Source organism: Hypoxylon trugodes (genome assembly GCF_022578975.1).
Source record: "Hypoxylon trugodes strain CBS 135444 unplaced genomic scaffold F4822scaffold_3, whole genome shotgun sequence".
NCBI classification, from domain to species: Eukaryota; Fungi; Ascomycota; class Sordariomycetes; order Xylariales; family Hypoxylaceae; genus Hypoxylon; species Hypoxylon trugodes.
In genome coordinates, this window is record NW_026250018.1 from 3,855,601 (window position 1) to 3,875,438 (window position 19,838).

Genomic DNA, 19,838 nt, shown 5'->3' on the forward strand with positions numbered 1-19,838 from the left:
TTCCTGTTCGTCCGCTCATCGCATCGCCTGCTTCGCTACTCGCTGTCCGCTTCCTAATTAGCGCACCGCATACGTCCTGCCCCCGTCTCCGTCAAACCATGCCCCTGAATCCGTCGCCGCATCGTAAGATTTCTATGTAATCCCATCTAAACTATTATATGTATGGTATTATATTAGATATATACACGTAACACGAACGTGACGACCAGAGAAAGTAGGGCGATCGCATCTGTCTTTGAATGAACGAGTAGGAATCACAACCGCTGGCACATGCTTATCCGGAAATTTTTATGAGGCTCGACAAGGGAAAAGATGAGAAGAGACGTATCTTGACCCCTTCGGTGCTTTCGCCGTGACGGTGCATTATTGGACACCTGTCAATCCAATCCGGTAGGTGAGCAAAATAGTTACCACATACATATTCACATTCATTTTTTTATATTCATATCCATCCATATAGATGTTGTGTAGGTATCTAGATAGGTATCTAGGTAAATACCCAGGTAGATACCCAGACAGGCATGGTATCTAGCTACCCTGTCGGCATCTGAGGTAGTTCAGGGGTAGCACGCAGCATGTACATGTAGGCGAAGCCGGCTCTGTGCTTCACCAACTAAGCCCGCGAAAGGAATAAATTGTTGATATCAATACCTTGCTGGACACAATCTCCCGTTATCCAGTCGGTAGGTAGCACAGCATAGCCAAACTCTTGGATACCTAGCCAGATCCGAGTTCTAGCGGTGAGGTAATTAAGTGCCGACGAGGATGAAAGGCCTGGTCCATGATAGACACAGCTGTATCTTTCAGCTTGCCTACCACCATAAAAATGCACGCATTGTACACCGACACCTAGCTTTGGGGTAAATATGTATGTAGCTGATTGATATCATTTTTTTCTTTTTCTTTTTTATTTCCCCGCAAGTGTTGCTGAGTGTTATCAAAGCCTGGAATTCGGTATGGTCCCCTATTTCGCCATTGTCACACACTGTGAGGTACGCAGTATTGGTAACAAGAACACGCTGACTTACAACGCATCGTAATACTTCGAGTATACTTATCAATTCGGCCGTTATTCTCTGATTATTTCCCCTGGCTTATTTCTTTAGACTTGCGGCTTATCATCCGTCCTGGATCGACATTCACATATATGATTCTGCGTTGTTAGCGCTTCGGGACTACCTTTGCCGCACAAACGAGCGACTGTAACCTGCCAGCAACAGAACTATCACGACATCGGTCGCGGCTGGTAAATGTTTTCGTATAGCCAGATTGACGCTAGAGTCCAAAGGGTCCATGATGACCGCCAGGAGATAGGCAGTTGGTCCTTATCAGACCCTACATGCATGCGACTATGCTTTACCACGTTCCTTCCTGTGAGGTCATTCCCAGGGTCCTCGCAGCAAGGACGATATCGGAACAGATCACTTCTCGTCCGCATATGATACAACCCCTGGTAGGTAAGATGCCGGGGGTCGAAGGATGAAAGCACGATGTAGTATTGAGAATTACACGAAATAAAATGGACACATAGGATATTAATGTCTTACATCTTGAAACAATATATCCGATATATTCCCAACTTCATGGCTCCTTTTTTATTGTCTGGCCGATCCGAGAAGATAGATGCGCAAGAGTTTCATACCGACATTGGATATATCTAGGGGTAATAGCGAACAAACCCGACGATAGTAACAATCCAAGACTCAGATATCACAAGCAGGCCTCGATCATGCGTAATCCCAGTAATCTCGACCAAGGATGAGCCAGGAAACACACGATATTGGTTGGATACGCCCAAAAGCTAGCTGCCGATGTCAGCATTGCCGTTCGAGCCCTGCGATAGACCCTTGAGGACCATATACCACCAATAACCGATGCCAATGGCAAAACTTGACTATTTATGGCGCGTCTAGTTGTGTTGCAGTGATTTCGTGGCACCCTTAGGAGGTGAGAAGCTACTACCTTATGATCTAATGGTTGCTTCTACGGAGCTTTGAAAACCGTTGGACGACGACTAGGATAAAAACGCAGGGTCCTTCAGGGTGTGCACCGCTTTGCCGAGCCTATCCCAGGGTATCCTTCGTGCGAACGGTACCGCATGCAGGCGACGTAACACAAGATGCCAATATTTTGATCCCTGAAAAGGAGCTAATCATCCTCGTCCATTTCGTCACCAGCCCGCTTCTTCTTCTTGACCTCCCTTTTCTTCGGTCGGAGCCACTCCTCCATCCCGAGCGGCCAATAAACACGGTTATTAGGCCCGCCCATCCCTATTTCCGACTCGGGGACCTCGGGCGGTGGTTTCGGTTCCTCCTCCACCTCCTCGTCGACTTCTCCGTTTGTATCGGCCCCTTTTTTACTCTTCGATCTCTTTTTCTTTACAGGTTTTGGAGGGGGCTTATTCTCATCTTCACGCTCGTATGGGATCACATCGTTGAACCGATCCCATCCGGGCAGCCTAAAGTTCCGCATTAGATCAAATACAGCTTGCTCTTTATCCTTAGCTTCAATCATGAGGTCCGTATCATTTGGGCAGGGCGGTAAAGTCATAACTCGAGGACGATGCTTTCGTCGTTGTCGCGGCGTGATGGCCTCAGAACAAGGCTCACTATAATGCATCTTTTGTGTGATGCCTTTTCTATCCCATGTTGCCCTGATCCGTGGGTAGAGCTCCATGATGTCTTTCGTACCTTCGCGAATCTGGCCTTTGTCGAACATTATATTGTGATGATGGAAATCTAGAACCAGCGGAATGTTAAGCTCTTCGCATATTGGGAGTAAGTCATGCACCGTCCACGAAACATCATCATTCTCTAATACTAATCTTGCCTTAATACTTGGCGAGAGTTTGGCGTAATTCTTCCTAAATCGATCGAGAGTGGCTTCTTTATCTCCGAATACCCCGCCCATGTGCAGGATCATAATAGCATCCTTGTTGAGTTGCTCAGGGAGGCGAAGGAGTGTGAGCATCTCATCGTGATACTCGAGATCGCGGATCGCATTTCTAACGACCTCGGCCCGCGGCGACCCCAATTGTGTAAACTGTCGTGGGTCAGCGGTGAATTTATTTATATATGTTCGTCATATACCTGTCCAGGATGAGTGGTGAGCCGATGACCTAGCTCGGCCGCCAGCTTTCCAGCCTCCGCAAGTACCTCAGACGCAAACGGCGCAAGCTTGTAACCATATTCCTCGTGACTCGCAAAAGGGAACATCTCTGAACTTAGACGCATAAATTTGATATTATATTTATCATTCCAATGAATCATTTTCACAATGTCACGTGCATTGGCGAGGCCAAGAGCTTCGACATATCTTTGACCTCTAGCCACCTCCGCTGGCTGGTTCTTGTCCGGTCTATTTTTGGTTGGGTGTTCTGGTTGTGATGGATCTGAAAGAGGATGACGGTGTTCCAAGATAGAGGCTATCCGACAAGTTCTCGAGCTAAATACGGGCGGGTTTGAAAGTCGAAGATACGTATTAAGGCAAGCCTGAATCGTGTTAGATATTGCATGGTGAATATATTTGTTGACTTAATTATGTTTGCCAGGGTGATTCACATAGCCCAATCTACCTTTCCACGGTAGAGGTAAATAGTCGCTATTGACCGGTGGTGGCCTCGAACCTTCTTGTTTCAAGGCATTGGAATCCGTCTCCGGAGCGAATTGACCACCTTCCTCCCTATCGCCTGGTTCGCCGTCCTGGTAAGCTTCGCTGTCCTCGTCGGCATTGTTACCGTTCCCGTTGGTATGTCCATTGCTCGTTATCTTAGCCGAGTTCTCCTTCTTTTTCTTGACCTTCTTCCTCCTTTCGATTTCTTCCGGTATGGAGTCTGGGTTAGGCTTGTCGGGTCTTGGTAAGAAGGCGGCGTCCTCTTCCTTGGACTTCGGAGTTTCTAGGACTGAACTTTCATTCACCGCCAACTTCTGCCGCTTGACAGCATTGCGGAAGCTATCCTCCATTTCGCGGAGGCCGTCCATAGCTCCGTACATATCTCCTACTTCTTGCATCTTTTTCTTCTTACCCCTTGGTCGAGCCGACGCCGGGCATGAAGGTTCTCCGTTGACCGGATTGGCATCTGGTTCTGATGCCTCAACCTGTTTCTTAACAATACGCCCAGATCTCCTCGGGGTGGATTTCGGGCGCTCTGATTGGGTGTGCTTATCCGACTGAGTATCCTGCGGCGGAACGGGACCGGACTTCTTTCGCTTGGGAACCATCGTGACCAAATGATTAGAATTGGTCGGATAACGCGCGGGTATATAATATGAAATCGGAGCAAAGAGACCGAAAAGGCGTCGTGATTCAAGGCGAGAGCAGCGAATCAGACGACGAAATGATATGGACATCCAAACTTGGATGGTGGGTATGAGAGGAGAAAGCTGTTACGAAGGTTTCACAACTTTGGTTGGAATTTCGGGTATGTAGGTCAAAGATAGGGTGTGGATGTACTATAGTAGGATCGTTAGATGTAATACAGCTTTAGGATTTACAAATAAAAGAAGAGAATAGAGATATATGAGATCATGAGCCGCATAAAAAGTACATAAGCTTGTGTGCAGCCAATACCAGCGATAGCAACATAGGAAATTCATTTGCCTCTATGCTTTTCCTTATTAGGTACGCAAGTAGCAATAGCATTCAGATCTTCAGAACCCTTGTTTGATCGCTAGATCAATATGACAAGACATGATGATGCGCGCGTCATGAACTGGGCCCTAGGCGCAAGACACGAGATATATAGGAACGTTTGCTCCGTTTGATGAGCTTCAAAACTTGTCGCAGGAACTATATTTTCTTGTGTAGCAGAACCGCCCGGGATTATTTTGTGTGGCTTTATTCCCAGCCGCCCGTCCGAGGTGGCTTCAGAATAATAATGTCAATGGAATGGGGATGGGAGCTCACTCCGATCCTCGAGCATAATAAACGTGAGGTCATATCGAAGTTGGAGGAGGGCAATCTATGAAATCATTTTGGGGCGATCGAGATGGGAAATCCTCGGGTGGATCGATGCGAACTAGCGACCTAGTGACCTAGCGGAACCCCGAGCTAAACATTATGTGCAATTGTCAATTTATTACTAAGTTTATTGGTAGATTGGTTGACTCGGTGGCTGCAAGGGGTTGGGGAGGATATCATCACGTGAAAGGTAGCTCCGGAGAAGAGTCCACCCCATTTTGCTGGTTCGGTACATGTGGCTCTTAGCGTAAACCTCGAAGACAGGGGTTAGTTAGCAGGGTTGCTGCAGAAGAAGGAATGCATAAAAAATATGGGGGTGCCAATTCCTCTGTGCTTCTCCATTTTCCTTTCGAAACTCAACCATTTTTTGATCGTCTCGAGCTGCCGTCTGCTGACGTGCAGCCTATCTATCATTCATTTTGTTAACTAATACAGACATAATGAACTTATCATGGTTGTTCTCCTTTCCCTTAGGAGCAGAAATTGTCTTAGTACCTTAGGCAGGTAACCGACAGTAATTTTAATCGCAGAAGAAAAACCTCGTAGTCGAAAAGCCTCCAACGCCAAAAACCAGCCCCCAAAAGATATCACGAGTTATTTCCCCCCACCCAAATGCAAATCGCTTTCAACGCCACGCCCATCGTGTCAGTCTTTATCCCTTGCCTGACCAATAATAAAAAGAAAAATATCCATGCCGAGTGTTGTGTAGCGTGGGCCAAGAGTCCTTCTTCATCGACTGACTTATATCCGACCCCCCTTTGGCGCTAATGTGCGACCTCATAGTTTCAAGTTGGTTCTTCCGTCAGTCCGTCTACCAAAAAGCAACGACGGGTAATGTTGCTTGCATACGATAATCTTCTTCCTCTACTTCGGGTACCACCTGGTAATATGGTGTCCGACAGACGGGGCAATCGTATTTTTTCCTCAGAAACCACGTGGCTAGACACCTCGCGTGGAAGATATGTGTACATCTTTTCAGTTTCAGTACTTCATCATCGACAGGCTGCATAGATTGTCGCTTCTTTTCATGCGTAACGGTATCGGTAGTTGACGTAGTAGTTCTCGACAACCCGGCCTCCAGATCTACTTCACTATTTGTCGTGGGTGTGGCTGCAGCGGGTATCTCTTTAGGATAGAGATATGAAAGACATATCGGGCTTCCCATCGTGTTAGCAATTCGGCTCGGCTATCGAAAATGTAATCTTAAAGAAATGGCTAACCATTCGGCTTCTTCCGATTCTGTCTGCGGATTACGACCGGTTCTTTTCTCGGTCACGCCCTCTAATTGTGTCATCGCATGCTGAATCGACTTCGGCAAGCCTGGAGGCTTTGATTTCTTTTCATTCGTAGTAGTTCGCCGCCGCCCCGAACATGAGCACCATCCACCCCACCTAGCGCATCTGTCCAGGCATAATAGTTAACATCTATTCCCTTGTAAGCAAGCCGAAATGATAGCTTACAATACAACCACCACTATCGCTCCTAGGAGGGCAAAAATCGCCACGATAACTGATTGCCACGGATATTCCATATTTGTGAATAACGATAATTTTGCTGAATTAAATAGAAAAGAATTTACACGGCGCAATAGACGAAACGAGCGATGTTGAGGTTGTATCGAGCGGGGCAAACATGCCACACAGCTCTCGGTGAGTACGAAAACCTAATTCTATCGGAGTATTAATTAGAAGGTTTCGAAAAAGAAAGAAAAAGAAGGTCGGGAAGTTCGAAAGTAGGGAAAGAAAAAAAAAAGTATAAAGTCGAAAGTGTCGAAGAAAAAAGGAAAAATCGATGAAGTCGAAATTCTAAAGTGAATACTAACAATGTATAATGTAAATTAGGTACTTGGCCTACTTACATATACTATGGCACGGCACACCAACTAACAACTTACTGCTCTTTCGCGGTGAGGCACGGTTTGATCGACATCACACGACTCTGCCCAGTCGTTGGTTATTTGGTTTATCTGGGATGGTAAGCTGTAACCCTACCACATCCCTTGCCTGCCTGCTTTAGCTGAATTCGTCGAACAACAAACTCGAAAAAAGGAAAGCAGGGGCATTTAAGATGTTAAGACGTTAGGATGTTGGTCGGTTCGTAAATATCTGACAGGATGATTAAGCTCAGACCAGATTGTACGATATATACCTCGAAGGGATATTAAATCTACTCGAAGTGCCAGAGTAAAGGTAATATGGACAGCTCGACTGCCATATGAAATACCTATTCCTCCGACCTATAGGTAAAAATGATCGGGTAAAGCCTCACACGACTTATGGTTTATTGATTACATACCAAGAGCTAAGGTACACACATTTACAGGTTAGGTAGGCTACTGTTACCTCACTATTTTCTTCGTACGCAAGCAAGCAGGCAAGACAACCAATACAACCATTGGAAATTAAGATTGCCGTGAGGTCTAAATATAACATCTAAGCTAGTTGTCTATATTCCATTCAGCACCCTATTTGCAATCCCAGTCCTTGCATTTTCGTGCCTCATTGGCCCTGGCACAGTCAGCAACCTGATAGGTCCGTCGTAAAATAGCACATAAGATCGACATATAGCGCTCAAAATGGAGGGTTTTGGTGCGCACATCAACTAATCTACAGCGTCTAGTGGGCTATCGGTGCCACCCCAAATTTTCATTTTCTCTCAAGGCTGCGCCGTCTAGAGGGAGTCCTAGCACACGTGGCTAGGGCCCCCCCTTCGGAAGAAAATGTTGGAGTATAGGGCTAGGATTCAAGGATCCCGACCTGCATTAGGTTGTTTTTCTGACGGATTACTGATGATGCTGACGCTTGACAGATAACGATGGTGAGGATGGATTGATACCTTAGGTCGTCCTCTGCCTTTTCGCATGTGGTTCGTCACCGTCCGTCGTCGCTTTTACCCTTAGGACCTTTTCGTGCACGAAGTCGATAGCTTCTTGCAGAAGAACCTTCTCGCCCCATCGTACTGCCACAGCCATCTTTTGCCGGCCCGAAACTTTGTTTCCGGACAGCAGATCGAAATCCTGTGCTTGGCTTGTGGGGTATTGGGCCAATCTCAGCTCCAGAGCGCGGTGTATGGCTAATAAGGTGATCTCGTCCCGTAACGCCTTGTCGGGAATTGTAGATGGGCTGACTTTTCGAATGGCCTTGAGGATTGTATGGATTTGGTCCACTAGATCGGTGGGAACTTCCTTCACGTGTGCATCGTCTCGAAGCTCACCTCTAGCGTCAGGCTCACCCGAATCTCGCTCCACCACAAAGGCGTCTTCGATCTCTTCTGGATCCAATTCGTTGACCTGTGACTGTTAACATCCGGGACGTGGAAAAAGGCAGTGGGCCTATCACAAACCGCTCTACCCCAAATGGCTTCGTCTACTTTAAGCGTATCTTTCAACACCGATAATATTAGGTCCCAAGATACTTCTGTCACGTCGTACCGCGCATGACGGGTCGTGACATATCCGTAACGCCTTAACAATTCACCATTTCCAAGCGGCCCGTAATAATTAAGCACCTCAGATCCGGCAGGAATTGGACGCAAAGTTGTGACAGTTAGGCTATCTTCGCCGTGGTTAACGTGAGCCTATCGATTGTCAGCGCATTGCATCAAAATTACCCGATGGCATACGCTTACATTGAATTCAGCATCAGCGTTAAGAATGTCGGCCATGGGTACCATTCCCATCATGAGAGTACCTTCTTTATCTTCAATCCACTCGTCTTCATTTTCGGGGTCATTTTCTTCATCGTCATTTTCAAGGTCGAAAGCATAGGCCATGATTGTACTACCCATGCGATGTGCTAGGGTCAACAGTTGGTCTTCGCTAAGCCTCTCGGCTCCTTCCGGATAGAAGATATCGGCATTTTCTTCAATTACCGGTAGGACTCTGGAGCGAAACATTCCATCCGCCTCTTCCTTACCGATCTTGGCGACAATCGAGCTAGCTTGCAACTCGACCAATTCCTGATCCGACCACCACATCAACGTCTCGAATTGGCTAGGAAGCACGTCGAAGTACGGTTTCCATCGAGATTTATCCCCTTGGAGATACTCATAAACCATTATGAGGATTAGTGAGACCCAATTGTCAGGAGGACCACTAGTCTCACTGCCATCTCCGTCTGCCTCATTGTCCTCATCTTCCTCCAAGCCCGTCGTCTCGAAGACTTGTGGCACGCGCTTAGGAAGATCCGAAGTCTGTGTGTTGATGATTGCTGTTCTCGGAATGGTGAATAAAACAGTATCCTCAGGGATGTCCGCAGTAGTAACTAATACAGAACCAGAAGTTAGTTATTTACGCTTACTGATTGTGAGTTTGGATTATTCAAGCATGTGCCGCACCAATTCCTCTTCCAGCGCCGTTTGCACGGAGATCTTGAATCTCGATGTTTGGGTGGAAAGTTGCACCCGGCAAAGATTTAAACCAGTCTAAGAAAGACGCGGACTTGGAGTTAAAGGTCGGATCCGACATGGTTCTTCCTCTCGTAGGAGCGCGACTTCCGGTCAATTGAAGAAATTGGTTATTCCCTCGTGTCACTCAGTAAGATGTTTAAATTGATAACGCCTGTAAATGCAGTAAATGTCGCTAATGTCGCTAATAATGTTCTAGCTGAACCTTAATAAGCGTACCCGTTTGCGATCTTCTGTTCGGGGATTATTCGGCCGTATCAATTTTTTCCGGGTAATATTTTCGAATGACGAGCGCTACGGAGCACCTACTAACGATGCTGTGTCAGCCAAGCTAGGCGTCTCGGCAGGTACAAACGCACCTAAATTACAGTGTACATCACCTGATCTCCCAACAACTTTCTCCCCCTTTTTCTTCTTTGACCCCTATTTAATACATACATGTGGCTTTCTATTCCTTCTTAACTATCCTAGCCCTACAGGATACAAAATCCTCTTGGAAACCCTTGTATTTTCCGACAGCTGGGTCACCGTAAGCAAGAAATTCTACGATCTAACGAATTGCGATTAGCGACCCGGGGTCCCCAGCCGCAGGTACGTAGGCCTGCACAATTCAGGCCTAGGGCTTAGAAGATTCCCTATATGAAACAGGGCCTCTTACTTAACTAAATAATCCTCTTATCATCCAACAATCCAAAACGACTCCTAACATTACTAACATACCAAACACTTTTACACGAGATAGGAAACCGCATTGAGGACGATCAAATATCCTAGGCGGAAGGTGATGACGAAGCCGTGATGTGGTAAGCTGGGAGCACATAAGCTCCAATGCCATCAAAATTAGGTCCCTTCAATCCCACCAAACATAAAAACCTTGAAGCCATTTTCAAACAGGGAAAGCAGTGAGATTAACACAACAAGTAAATCCCACGAACACTGTCTATTGTCCCAATGCCTTCTCCAGCTTATCCAGTTGCTCGTCCGTCAAGTCGGTGTACATGAGACATGCCGACCCGCATAGGATAGGATGCGGACCAAGCCCTGGATCGCAAGTACCGGCAAGCACCGTGGAAAGTACCATGCAACTTGGCAGGATATTATCGAACCGGGCCTCTAAGGCTATGTTAGCTCAAGTGTCGAAGTGCTCCATACGGAGAGGACTTACGACCGTATGTCGGCATCGACTGGGTTATGGTAATGCCCGCAAGCGCATTGCGACACATATCGAAATTGTACTGAGGTACACCGCAAAGCCCCTCGTCGGAATTGTTCCACTTGGTGAGGGCTACGCGGGGGGCAGAGTCAGTGTCGATGATATCCCGAGTATCGACCGGGCCAGCGATATACAGATCACGGCGATTATGGCCCTTATTGCCGGTGAGATCGTTGAGCTTGTCCGCAATTTCTTTAATGATGTTTACGGCTTGGTCGATTGGCATCTTATCTCTGATTTAAGAGTTGTGTCTCAAGTGGTGTGAAGTACATAGGTAAGGTAGTGATGGGTATAATGAAGGCTCAAAAGTAGCTCTGGGTGTTCAGTATGGCTGCACTTGCTGGGTACTAGGCTCGCTCTTATACACGAGAGCCCCTATCTCAGGGAGACTTCTATCTTAGAAGCTGGAAATTTCATTCAATCGCCATATTGCTTCATAGTACGATTTACACAAACCACTATGGATTTTCTTAGCAAGTTTTTGTCCTGCTCGTCTGGAGGCTAGGGTCATGGGCGTCGAAGGTCCCGACAACCCGGAACCTAGTATCAAGCCAAATTGATTGTGCCGGATTTAGATGTATCTTGAAGGACAAACTCTACTTAAGCGAGGAATTGATTAAAGGATAAAAACGCCAATTAATTCAGATGGCAACATGACAAGGCCTATGTGAGTGTGACTTGCTCCATTTGCATTAATTCCCTGTCGCACGAAAATGATGGCAGCGAAAGCCATTTTATCATCACTGGGTGAAATCCATTTTGTCCGGATGCTATCTATCACCCCCTCCCCCTTTTATGATCGTGGGCCGCAGTTCTATCCTTATTTAACTCGACCATAACTCCTATTTCCAAAACTGAAGCAAATCATGGTCTACTCAGTACCCTGGTATCTACTATCAACTTTACTCTTCTACTTCGCAATAAGGCGACCGCCTGGCCGTATTCGATATTTTTTAGATGTCATTCATATCGTCGCTGTGATCCCAAGTCTGAGGGCGGCTAGTCAGAATACCAACTCCTATTCCACCTTATGGGGGGTCTTACATCCTTGGCTCTATTTTACGTACGAGCGCTATTCTATTCATAAGAAATAAAGTCGTCTATAACGACCGTACTCTTCTTTTGCACGCATTCAGGGAGATATTTTGGATTTGGTGTAACTTCCGCCGGATTCCACGTACTAGAAGACACACAGGGACTGCCAAGGGGGAAGGAACTAGTATCCATGCATCTTTTGCAGCTAAGAGACTTTCTCACTCCTTAATACTATATATACTAGACCGACAAATCGATCTACTCTTCCGAAAGTTCTTACAAGCGATAGAGATCACTACTGAGGATTTCAACCCAACTAAGCAAGGTTTCTGGTCACCCCTAACTTACCGAGATCTCAGCCTTCGCGCAGTCATATCCGTACATTGGATCTGGAGCACACAATATTTTGTCTGTACTATTCGTGTCTATACTGCGATGGAACGTACCAGCAGAGTGGCCGTCCGTGTTCGGCAGCGTGTCCGAAGCGTATTCGCTCCGACGGTTCTGGGGTATTTTCTGGCATCGATTACATGTTGAAACTTTTGGAGCCTACATGCCTTCTTTCCTTAGGCGTGGCAAGGGTAAGCAAAAGGAAACGAAAAGACCGTGGCGGCGGGTTATGGGGAATAACTTAAGAGCGCTATGGATGTTTCTGTTCTCTGCTTGCTGCCACACGCTCGTGAATTGGGTGGTGCTATGAAAAAATACGTTGAGATATGAGGTCTGTTTCTTCTTCTTTAACTATGTGGCGTGTTCAATTGAGATACTTGCTGGTCCGGCGATCAAAAGAGGACTTGGATGAGTTGTTGGTGACACTACTCTGTTGCGACTTGTTGGATATGTTTGGGTGTTTACGTTCTTCTTCTGCGTTGTTCCGGCTTGGAAGTATCCCTTAGTGTATAATGCAAGCTAGTAGCAGTGTTCGTTTCTATTCATCTACGTTGGGCTCCCGTGTCCGGAGTAATCCCCCGTAACTACTGGGTATCGTGCTGCTACCATTCGATGATGCGTTGTCGGTGGCTGGGGTTAGCTAGCCTTGCATTTAACGAACTGTCATATTTCGTGTTTTGTGTTATCCGTTGACTCCTAAAAGTGAAGACTTGCCAGCATATGATGTATGACAGCCAAACTGGAGGTTGAGGTTGAGCTGATGGGGATGACCAGGAAAGCGAAAGTATATATAAATGATTGATATCAAGTGATGGGTGCATTTACAGGCACAATTCTATCCGTTATGATGCAGCGCTGAATAGATCGGACATAAGTTCAGGGGATATTCATCATGTCATCAGACCAAAAACCCACAGAGCAAGGCTCTTCCAGCGGATCGAATGAACTTTCCAAGATAGCAACCGAGGCACTTAAGTTTCTCAATACTTTAAACGATGTCACGTTCATTTTCGTCGTAAATGAACTAGAGCTTGCCGAGCCATATACTACTCATAACATCGACCCGTGGGGCAACCCCATACCTCCGAGCAGAGCGTCAGATTATGTAGGCGAGAAAGTCGGTACCGTCTGGAGATTTGATAGGGGCGTCATATATCCCGCGCGAGAGTATGTCTGGAGCCGCGGCGCCCATGGTCAATTGGGCATCATCCAATACCGCGAACATAAGTTTAGTGCTCCCCCCTTCCGCAACTTCCCCCTGGAGTTTTACAACATGTGCACCGTCTTTGATTGTGGACCATTCCTCCCCTGCATATACAATAGGAAAGACGTTACCGTTCTGGATGCATGGGATGGGTTTTGGCCTCTGAAATTTTCGAATGCAGAGCGTGTTAGTGAAATCACAGATATCGGAAGTAACCGTGTTGCTGGGAGGAACGCTTGCTGGGTCGGTCCTCTTGTCTCTAATATCTACGAGAATGGCGACGAATCCGCAGAACAATCTAGAGGTTTAAGGGGAGACCTTAGTATTATACTCGGAATGATGGCTCTGGCTGAGCCCCCTGGGCATACTGACGACGCATTTCGTTCTCATTGGCGCCATTTTAGGTGGACATCCCAGAAACCTAAGTATAGTAAGTCCTTGCACTGCCCTTTGGGACCAGTCATGTTATTTGAGGCTAATGAAGAACCTCGCAGAAGTACCTGATCATATGCGCAGAGGTGTCTTCGTTTATATAGCTACAGAATCAGGACATGGTAGTGGTAGGACTCTAGAAGAAATCTCGGCTTTTGAACAGAAAGGGATCGCTGTATTTGGTTAGTGCTATATTTGACATTCAATCTCGGCACATCCTTGGAAATATGGCCCTGCGATATGGATAACTATATATCCGTGTAAAGCAACCGACTGGGAAGATTTGGGGCGCATTATTCGTATTTATTTCTCGAAATAACTGAAGTTTAGCCGTTTGACTCAGCCTTTGAACCGGCCTCTCCTTCATCAACTTCATCTTCCATTTGCACATCTTGTGTGCTCTTCTCTAAGCCGCCTTCCTTGGCATTATCGCCCTCGATATCCTTACTCTGCGATAAGAAGTAGTCGACGACATGCATATGACTGTTAAAAGCTGCTAAATCTAACGGGATCTGGTCTTTGTCATTAGCTGCGGTGGGCGATGCACCCCGTGACAGGAGTAGCTTCACGACGTCGAGATGGCCGCCCAGACATGCCCAATGTAGGGCCGTGTTTCCAAACGAGTTTTGCAGGTTGACGTAGGGTGTGTCTTCTGTTACGCTTGCAGGGGCCTCTTCTGAGGATGTGGTAGGTGGTACTGTTGCTGCCTTTTGCGTCTTGGATGGCGCAGGGAAGTGAGAGAGTATTAATGTGACAGTTTCTGCATACATATTAGTATATTTTCTATCACGAAGAGACATAAGTGATGTGGATCTAGTATCCTTGAATGTCATCGTGATCCTTCTTATTAATCCGCACGAACATGTTCATGCTCTACAAGAGATAGAGAAATAATAGCATGTATTATGGACTTACTCGCATGGCCATTTGCGGCTGCCATATGCAAGCAAGTAGCTTTGCCATCATCTCTTGCTGCTGCTATGACTTCGGCGTTTGTGGCGGATTCCCGATCGGCGAGTTCCTGAATCATCCCCGTAAGCTCCGCATCATCGCCGGTCCTAGCAAGATAGATGAGATCATCTATCTCATCCTCCGATAATTTCGGAACCATTTTCTCGACCTTTTTTCTTTATTGATGAGCCCCTGATTGATACCGTGAATTTTGGCTTGTCGCGAATTGGTGCAACTCGGTTTGTAATAAGGTTTTTAATCGTGGGTGATGATTTGAGAGCTGATGAAAATTTTCGGGGTTCCTGATGAAGCGTAGATGATTTTAGTGGGGACGCATCAAAATAAATAGTTCGCAACTTTTGGAACCTCAATTTATTCGATAAATTACCAACGTTGAATGTGAATCCGAATAAGTTGAATAATTCAGTTCATTTGATTGACAAAATAAAATTCATGAAGTTCATGCCGACTGAGTTGGGCCGATGAAATGAAATTGGGTAGCACAAATCACGTGATATTATCCTTAAGGGGGACATCCTTATGTAATCCACCTAATAATCAAGTCGGATTGAATGCTTGGGTACCTACATCGTGCAAGAGATCCTGCGTTGAAACGCAATGGGCCAACCTAAGTTCAGTTGACTTCGGAGATAGCTAATTGTTCCGTTAGTCTTTCGTCCAACCATCGAGTCATATCTCCAGCATCATCTACTGCTTGAATCTCGGCCTTAAGGTTTAATATGAGCATTAGCTGCAGCTCGTGCATTAAGCACTCTTCATCTGTGTTTTGACCTCCATCGCTATCGAGTCTGGCCAGAAGATTGACCACCTTTCGTCTGTCCAGATAAGTCAAATGGGAAGAAACATCGAGCGCATCCGCGGATAATGTGTGGCTCGAATGTGAAGATGATGATGACTCTTGGCTGGAGGGAGGAGTGGATATGTTTGGCTGGCTAGGAGAATCTATCGGATTTCGGTAGTAGGCATAATCTAGTACGTCACAGCTTTTGGGCCCAAGCCACGAAAGCCCCGGAACTGTGACGTTCTCTTCGTGACCGAGACTCCGGCTCCCACGTTTATAGGTGAGCATAATATCAATACCACTAGGGTCGAAGTCGACGAGAGCGAAAATCGGAACTTCAGGAAAAGACGAGTGAACTCGGTGGAGGAATTGACGCGTAACAAGGTCGGGATAACCTTTGCCCTACGAATACTATGAGGCTTGAAGCCACAGTAGTACAGGCACGGCCGATATCTTACCGTGACGAGAATTCCCGCACCTGCAGTTGAAGTCTCAAAGTATTTAGAGGCTGCTAGTCCGCGAAAAGTAGCCTGAAAGAAGTCAGGAAAATCAGAATAAGGCGTTAAAGGAAGCGCCAACCTCCTTTTCGATGACCAGTACCCATTTCGCCTCACCAATATCAAACTTATGGATGGCATCGAACTGCGGAATTAGGGTACCCTGGTGAGATTGATCAGATCATCACTAAGCCAGCCACTTTCGGAGAAAATCAACTCCTTACGTTTTCATCGGAGCTGCAATCGAGTATGGAATTGGTTTTTAATGTGATGACGGTTCTACCCGCGATAAGGCCTTTGTATGCGGCCACCTACTGAGGTTAGCGTATGGATTTCAGCGCATATTGCGGGCAAGATACATACAACACTTAGTGCATCTCTACCAACTCCAAAGGTGAAGGCGATGTCGTCAACCAGTTTGTCTACATATTGTTGGCTACCGAACAGATCTGGGTTCTGATAATATATATTCCTTTTGTATTTTTAGTAGAGTAACTAGAACCCGCACTTGTGGATTCAGAAAACAGTAAGAAAAGGAAGAGCGGACCTCTTCGTGATGATATGACCGGAAATAAGCGCCTCGTGACACATGTGAAGAATTTGGAGAAGACATGCTTCAATAATATGAGTTACGAGCGACTTAGACCTCGATAGAAGTGATAAACGCACTGAACTTCTTTACTTCGGCTTCCGTGTTTGCTGGAAATCGGATCAATGCCTCATTGCCTGACTGTCGATTTCGTAGGGGAATAGTAAGAGCTCGATTTTCGCTAAGTGCGTCGACAATATTTTCTAAGATATTCTCAATCCTAGATATGAGGGCATCGGTGTGGACGCCTCGTGTGCTACCGATAGAGGCGACATAATTGATAGATTGTTCATCCATCGTCGCGAATCAATGTTACCATCCATTTGTGTTGAAAATGAGTGAATTTGGTAGGGGAAAGCTAAATAAAATTTATTCATCTTGATTATGGCACTAATTTAAAGTTGTAAGTTGAAGCAGTGTTGTGATTGCCTACTTTGACCTCGGCAGCTTCGTGACGAAGGAGTGTTAGCTATCATCTAGAAGAGAAGCTGGCGGGAGACAGCGGTCAATAGTGGACCAGGTCCCTGTAATTATAGCTTGGCGTGCATAAGCCCACCAATCACTTAACAGAATGAGAGCGAAAAGACCCACTTAATAAAATCCGTAGCTTGGGCATGGGGGATGGAAATAATTCCTACAGTACCTCCTATTTACATATCCACAATTCAACATTCGACAGAAATGGATGTGGAAACTCGGAAGAAATCGTGTTTCCGAACACAAGATAAGCTTATTGTCTTTCCCCTGCAATACCCTTCTTAATCGATATTCCCAATTATATATACTCGCCATCTCCATGGTAGTTTGGAAAGATGGTGACGACTCGATCGAAGAAACGCGTCAGTGACGAGGGCCTCGAAAAAGCCACGAAACGACCGAAACTCGAAGAAAAGACCGATATAACGAGATGGCGCATGTTAGACGAAAGAGGACGACATATTTGGCAATATCTCGAAGACGATGAAGCGGCGAAGGAATGGCCACAGAGTTATGCAGACAGGTGGTACTTGGGATTAGATACTGTTAGAAATTTATTCCATTACCTCCGCGTACAAGAGGATCGTATGTCTTAGATTATATAACTGACCATTGTCCTATTCGCAGGAACTTCCTGACTTACCGGAACCTCAAAACCCCCTCGATTCCGTCGTCAATGGCCTCACGTTCTTCGAGAAACTTCAATTACCTTCCGGCCAATGGGGTTGCGAATATGGTGGACCTATGTTCCTGTTACCGGGTATTGTTATTACCTGGTACGTGACGAAGACACCGATTCCTTGGTATACCGCTACCGAAATCAAAAACTACCTATTTGCGAGAGCGCACCCTGAAGACGGCGGATGGGGTCTACACATCGAGGGCGAGAGCACTGTACTCGGAACTGCGTTCAGTTACACGATTCTTCGCATTGTCGGTGTCGACCCCGAACACCCGGTAATGGTCAAGGCTCGAGGCACGCTACACAAACTTGGAGGTGTTACACGTGCCCCTCACTGGACAAAATTCTGGCTGAGCGTGTTGGGTGTTTGCAAATGGGATATCGTCAACCCAGTCCCTTCCGAGTTATGGCTATTACCTGATTGGGTCCCAATTGCTCCTTGGAGATGGTGGATTCATATGCGCCAAGTTTTTCTTCCTATGAGCTACATCTACTCGAAGAAATGGACCTGCAAAGAGGACGATATCATTCGAGGCTTGAGGCAGGAATTATTTGTGGAAGATTGGGAAAAAATTGATTGGGTCGGCAATCGAAATAGCATATGTCCCCTCGATAACTACCACCCGAAATCATGGCTCCTCAACACTGCAAATTGGTTCCTCGTCAATATCTGGAACCCTTACCTCCGAAGTAAAGGACTGGCTGAAAAAGCTGACGATTGGGTCAGTAAGCTCGTTGACATGGAGGATGCGAATACAGACTTTGCTGATCTAGCCCCTGTAAATGCCGCTATGAACACCGTCGTCTGTTACATCCGCGACGGTCCAGGTTCATACACGGTCCGGAGACATATCGAGAGACTGGATGATAGTATGTGGATGAATCAAGAGGGTATGATGTGCAACGGTACCAATGGGGTACAATGCTGGGATACGTCATTTCTCATACAGGTCGCAATTGACGCAGGGCTCGAAAAGGATCCTCGTTGGAAACAGATGTTGATAAAAGCGTTGGCATTCCTTGATGACCAGCAGATACGTGAGAATTGCAAAGATCAAGCAGTTTGCTACCGACAACAACGAAAGGGAGCTTGGGCTTTCAGTACGAGAGACCAGGGTTATGCAGTTTGTGACTGCATCTCCGAGGCACTAAAGTCTGTCATACTGCTTCAAAAGACACCAGGGTACCCTCAGCTCCTCGACGACCAGCGCATATTCGACTCTATCGATACTCTCTTAACATACCAGAACAAGTCAGGTGCTTGCTCGTCGTATGAACCGACTCGGGGAAGCGAGTTGTTAGAAATGTTGAACGCGGCAGAGGTTTTCGGCAAGATTATGGTTGAATACGATTATGTGGAATGTACAACTGCGGTGGTTACTGCGCTCTCGTTGTTCCAGAAGCACTGGCCTGACTATAGGACTCAGGAAATCAAGAGCTTTATTGGACGATCCGTTAAAGCTGTTAAATCGCTTCAACGAGCGGATGGATCATGGTATGGCAACTGGGCTATTTGCTTTACCTATGCGACTATGTTTGCCCTAGAAAGTTTGAAGAGCATTGGTGAGACATACGGCAACAGCTCTTATTCGAAGAAAGGCTGTGACTTCTTGATTTCTAAGCAGAGAGAAGATGGAGGGTGGTCAGAAAGCTATCGGGTAAGTTAAATCCATCTAGAGAGGTAGTCATTCAGAGTACGTCTGAACTAACCTCTGTATAGTCTTGCGAAAGAATGATATATACTGAACACCCGACCGGCTCCCAAGTTGTAATGACGGCTTGGGCTCTGATAGGTTTGATGAAAGCGGATTATCCAGACATCGAACCTCTGAAAAAAGGCATCAAACTCATCATGGGTAGACAGCGACCGAATGGTGAGTGGAAACAGGAGGCCATCGAAGGTGTGTTCAACAAGAGCTGTATGATCTCATATCCAAACTACAAGTTTACCTTCACGATGAAAGCCTTGGGAATGTTTGCGGCGAAGTACCCTAATGAGACAGTAGTATAATAGTTTCGTCAGTCTTCACGATATAAAGCACTGTCGCATAAGATAACGACGCGAGAATAGATTTAGAGTAGTATACACAATTAATCCTAATATAATTCACAGTGTCACGTATGATGTGATTGCGTCTGCCAACACCTACTCTGCTTGGTATCTTCTACCACACCCTACACGTGTAGCTATTTCACATCACGT

The 19,838-nt window shown here is 46.2% G+C and overlaps 8 protein-coding genes across 8 annotated transcripts; 2 read left to right on the plus strand and 6 right to left on the minus strand.

Moving 5' to 3' along the window:
* Positions 1-2,148: 2,148 nt before the first annotated feature.
* Positions 2,149-4,220, minus strand: F4822DRAFT_427491 (UV-endonuclease UvdE; the record flags this gene model as incomplete). Its single annotated transcript, XM_051460752.1, has 3 exons — positions 2,149-3,042; positions 3,090-3,491; positions 3,561-4,220. 3 exons carry the CDS (start codon positions 4,218-4,220, stop codon positions 2,149-2,151), a joined length of 1,956 nt encoding a protein of 651 aa, XP_051317409.1.
* Positions 4,221-5,748: 1,528 nt separating this feature from the next.
* On the minus strand, positions 5,749-6,861 carry F4822DRAFT_191942 (uncharacterized protein). The gene is made up of 3 exons (XM_051453573.1): positions 6,420-6,861; positions 6,180-6,359; positions 5,749-6,116 (listed from the first exon to the last, which is right to left on the minus strand). The coding sequence occupies exons 1-3, from the start codon at positions 6,488-6,490 to the stop codon at positions 5,771-5,773; spliced, it is 597 nt and encodes a 198-aa protein (XP_051317410.1). The 5' UTR covers positions 6,491-6,861; the 3' UTR covers positions 5,749-5,770.
* Positions 6,862-7,344: 483 nt separating this feature from the next.
* F4822DRAFT_397353 (SET domain-containing protein) lies at positions 7,345-9,520 on the minus strand. The gene is made up of 4 exons (XM_051457609.1): positions 9,295-9,520; positions 8,587-9,221; positions 8,302-8,535; positions 7,345-8,248 (listed from the first exon to the last, which is right to left on the minus strand). Exons 1-4 carry the CDS (start codon positions 9,422-9,424, stop codon positions 7,796-7,798), a joined length of 1,452 nt encoding a protein of 483 aa, XP_051317411.1. The 5' UTR covers positions 9,425-9,520; the 3' UTR covers positions 7,345-7,795.
* Positions 9,521-10,303: 783 nt separating this feature from the next.
* F4822DRAFT_427494 (uncharacterized protein) lies at positions 10,304-10,802 on the minus strand (the record flags this gene model as incomplete). Its single annotated transcript, XM_051460753.1, has 2 exons — positions 10,304-10,476; positions 10,529-10,802. 2 exons carry the CDS (start codon positions 10,800-10,802, stop codon positions 10,304-10,306), a joined length of 447 nt encoding a protein of 148 aa, XP_051317412.1.
* A 2,091-nt stretch (positions 10,803-12,893) lies between these two features.
* On the plus strand, positions 12,894-14,023 carry F4822DRAFT_442556 (uncharacterized protein; the record flags this gene model as incomplete). Its single annotated transcript, XM_051463000.1, has 2 exons — positions 12,894-13,635; positions 13,700-14,023. 2 exons carry the CDS (start codon positions 12,894-12,896, stop codon positions 13,822-13,824), a joined length of 867 nt encoding a protein of 288 aa, XP_051317413.1. The 3' UTR covers positions 13,825-14,023.
* On the minus strand, positions 13,925-14,985 carry F4822DRAFT_192150 (ankyrin). The gene is made up of 2 exons (XM_051453574.1): positions 14,553-14,985; positions 13,925-14,397 (listed from the first exon to the last, which is right to left on the minus strand). Exons 1-2 carry the CDS (start codon positions 14,746-14,748, stop codon positions 13,964-13,966), a joined length of 630 nt encoding a protein of 209 aa, XP_051317414.1. The 5' UTR covers positions 14,749-14,985; the 3' UTR covers positions 13,925-13,963.
* Positions 14,986-15,222: 237 nt separating this feature from the next.
* On the minus strand, positions 15,223-16,773 carry F4822DRAFT_427497 (DNA topoisomerase IV, alpha subunit; the record flags this gene model as incomplete). The annotated part of the gene is made up of 7 exons (XM_051460754.1): positions 15,223-15,792; positions 15,849-15,920; positions 15,970-16,050; positions 16,112-16,198; positions 16,251-16,359; positions 16,435-16,501; positions 16,557-16,773. 7 exons carry the CDS (start codon positions 16,771-16,773, stop codon positions 15,223-15,225), a joined length of 1,203 nt encoding a protein of 400 aa, XP_051317415.1.
* A 345-nt stretch (positions 16,774-17,118) lies between these two features.
* F4822DRAFT_397376 (terpene synthase) lies at positions 17,119-19,764 on the plus strand. Its single transcript, XM_051457610.1, has 3 exons — positions 17,119-17,498; positions 17,581-19,293; positions 19,356-19,764. The coding sequence occupies exons 1-3, from the start codon at positions 17,289-17,291 to the stop codon at positions 19,644-19,646; spliced, it is 2,214 nt and encodes a 737-aa protein (XP_051317416.1). The 5' UTR covers positions 17,119-17,288; the 3' UTR covers positions 19,647-19,764.
* The last annotated feature ends 74 nt before the right edge of the window (positions 19,765-19,838 follow it).

Excerpts from the sequence above, each read along its gene's own strand:
- F4822DRAFT_192150 (XM_051453574.1), bottom strand. The coding sequence starts at position 14,748 with ATGGTTCCGAAATTATCGGAGGATGAGATAGATGATCTCATCTATCTT. Across the intron at positions 14,398-14,552 it reads AGCCGCAAATGGCCATGCGA|AAACTGTCACATTAATACTC; the intron begins GTAAGTCCATAA and ends ATATGTATGCAG.
- F4822DRAFT_397353 (XM_051457609.1), bottom strand. The coding sequence starts at position 9,424 with ATGTCGGATCCGACCTTTAACTCCAAGTCCGCGTCTTTCTTAGACTGG. Across the intron at positions 9,222-9,294 it reads CGGCGCTGGAAGAGGAATTG|TTACTACTGCGGACATCCCT; the intron begins GTGCGGCACATG and ends GTTCTGTATTAG. Across the intron at positions 8,249-8,301 it reads AAGCCATTTGGGGTAGAGCG|GTCAACGAATTGGATCCAGA; the intron begins GTTTGTGATAGG and ends TAACAGTCACAG.
- F4822DRAFT_397376 (XM_051457610.1), top strand. The coding sequence starts at position 17,289 with ATGGTGACGACTCGATCGAAGAAACGCGTCAGTGACGAGGGCCTCGAA. Across the intron at positions 17,499-17,580 it reads GGTACTTGGGATTAGATACT|GAACTTCCTGACTTACCGGA; the intron begins GTTAGAAATTTA and ends TCCTATTCGCAG. Across the intron at positions 19,294-19,355 it reads GGTGGTCAGAAAGCTATCGG|TCTTGCGAAAGAATGATATA; the intron begins GTAAGTTAAATC and ends ACCTCTGTATAG.
- F4822DRAFT_191942 (XM_051453573.1), bottom strand. The coding sequence starts at position 6,490 with ATGGAATATCCGTGGCAATCAGTTATCGTGGCGATTTTTGCCCTCCTA. Across the intron at positions 6,360-6,419 it reads GCGATAGTGGTGGTTGTATT|ATGCGCTAGGTGGGGTGGAT; the intron begins GTAAGCTATCAT and ends ATGCCTGGACAG. Across the intron at positions 6,117-6,179 it reads GAATCGGAAGAAGCCGAATG|CCCGATATGTCTTTCATATC; the intron begins GTTAGCCATTTC and ends CACGATGGGAAG.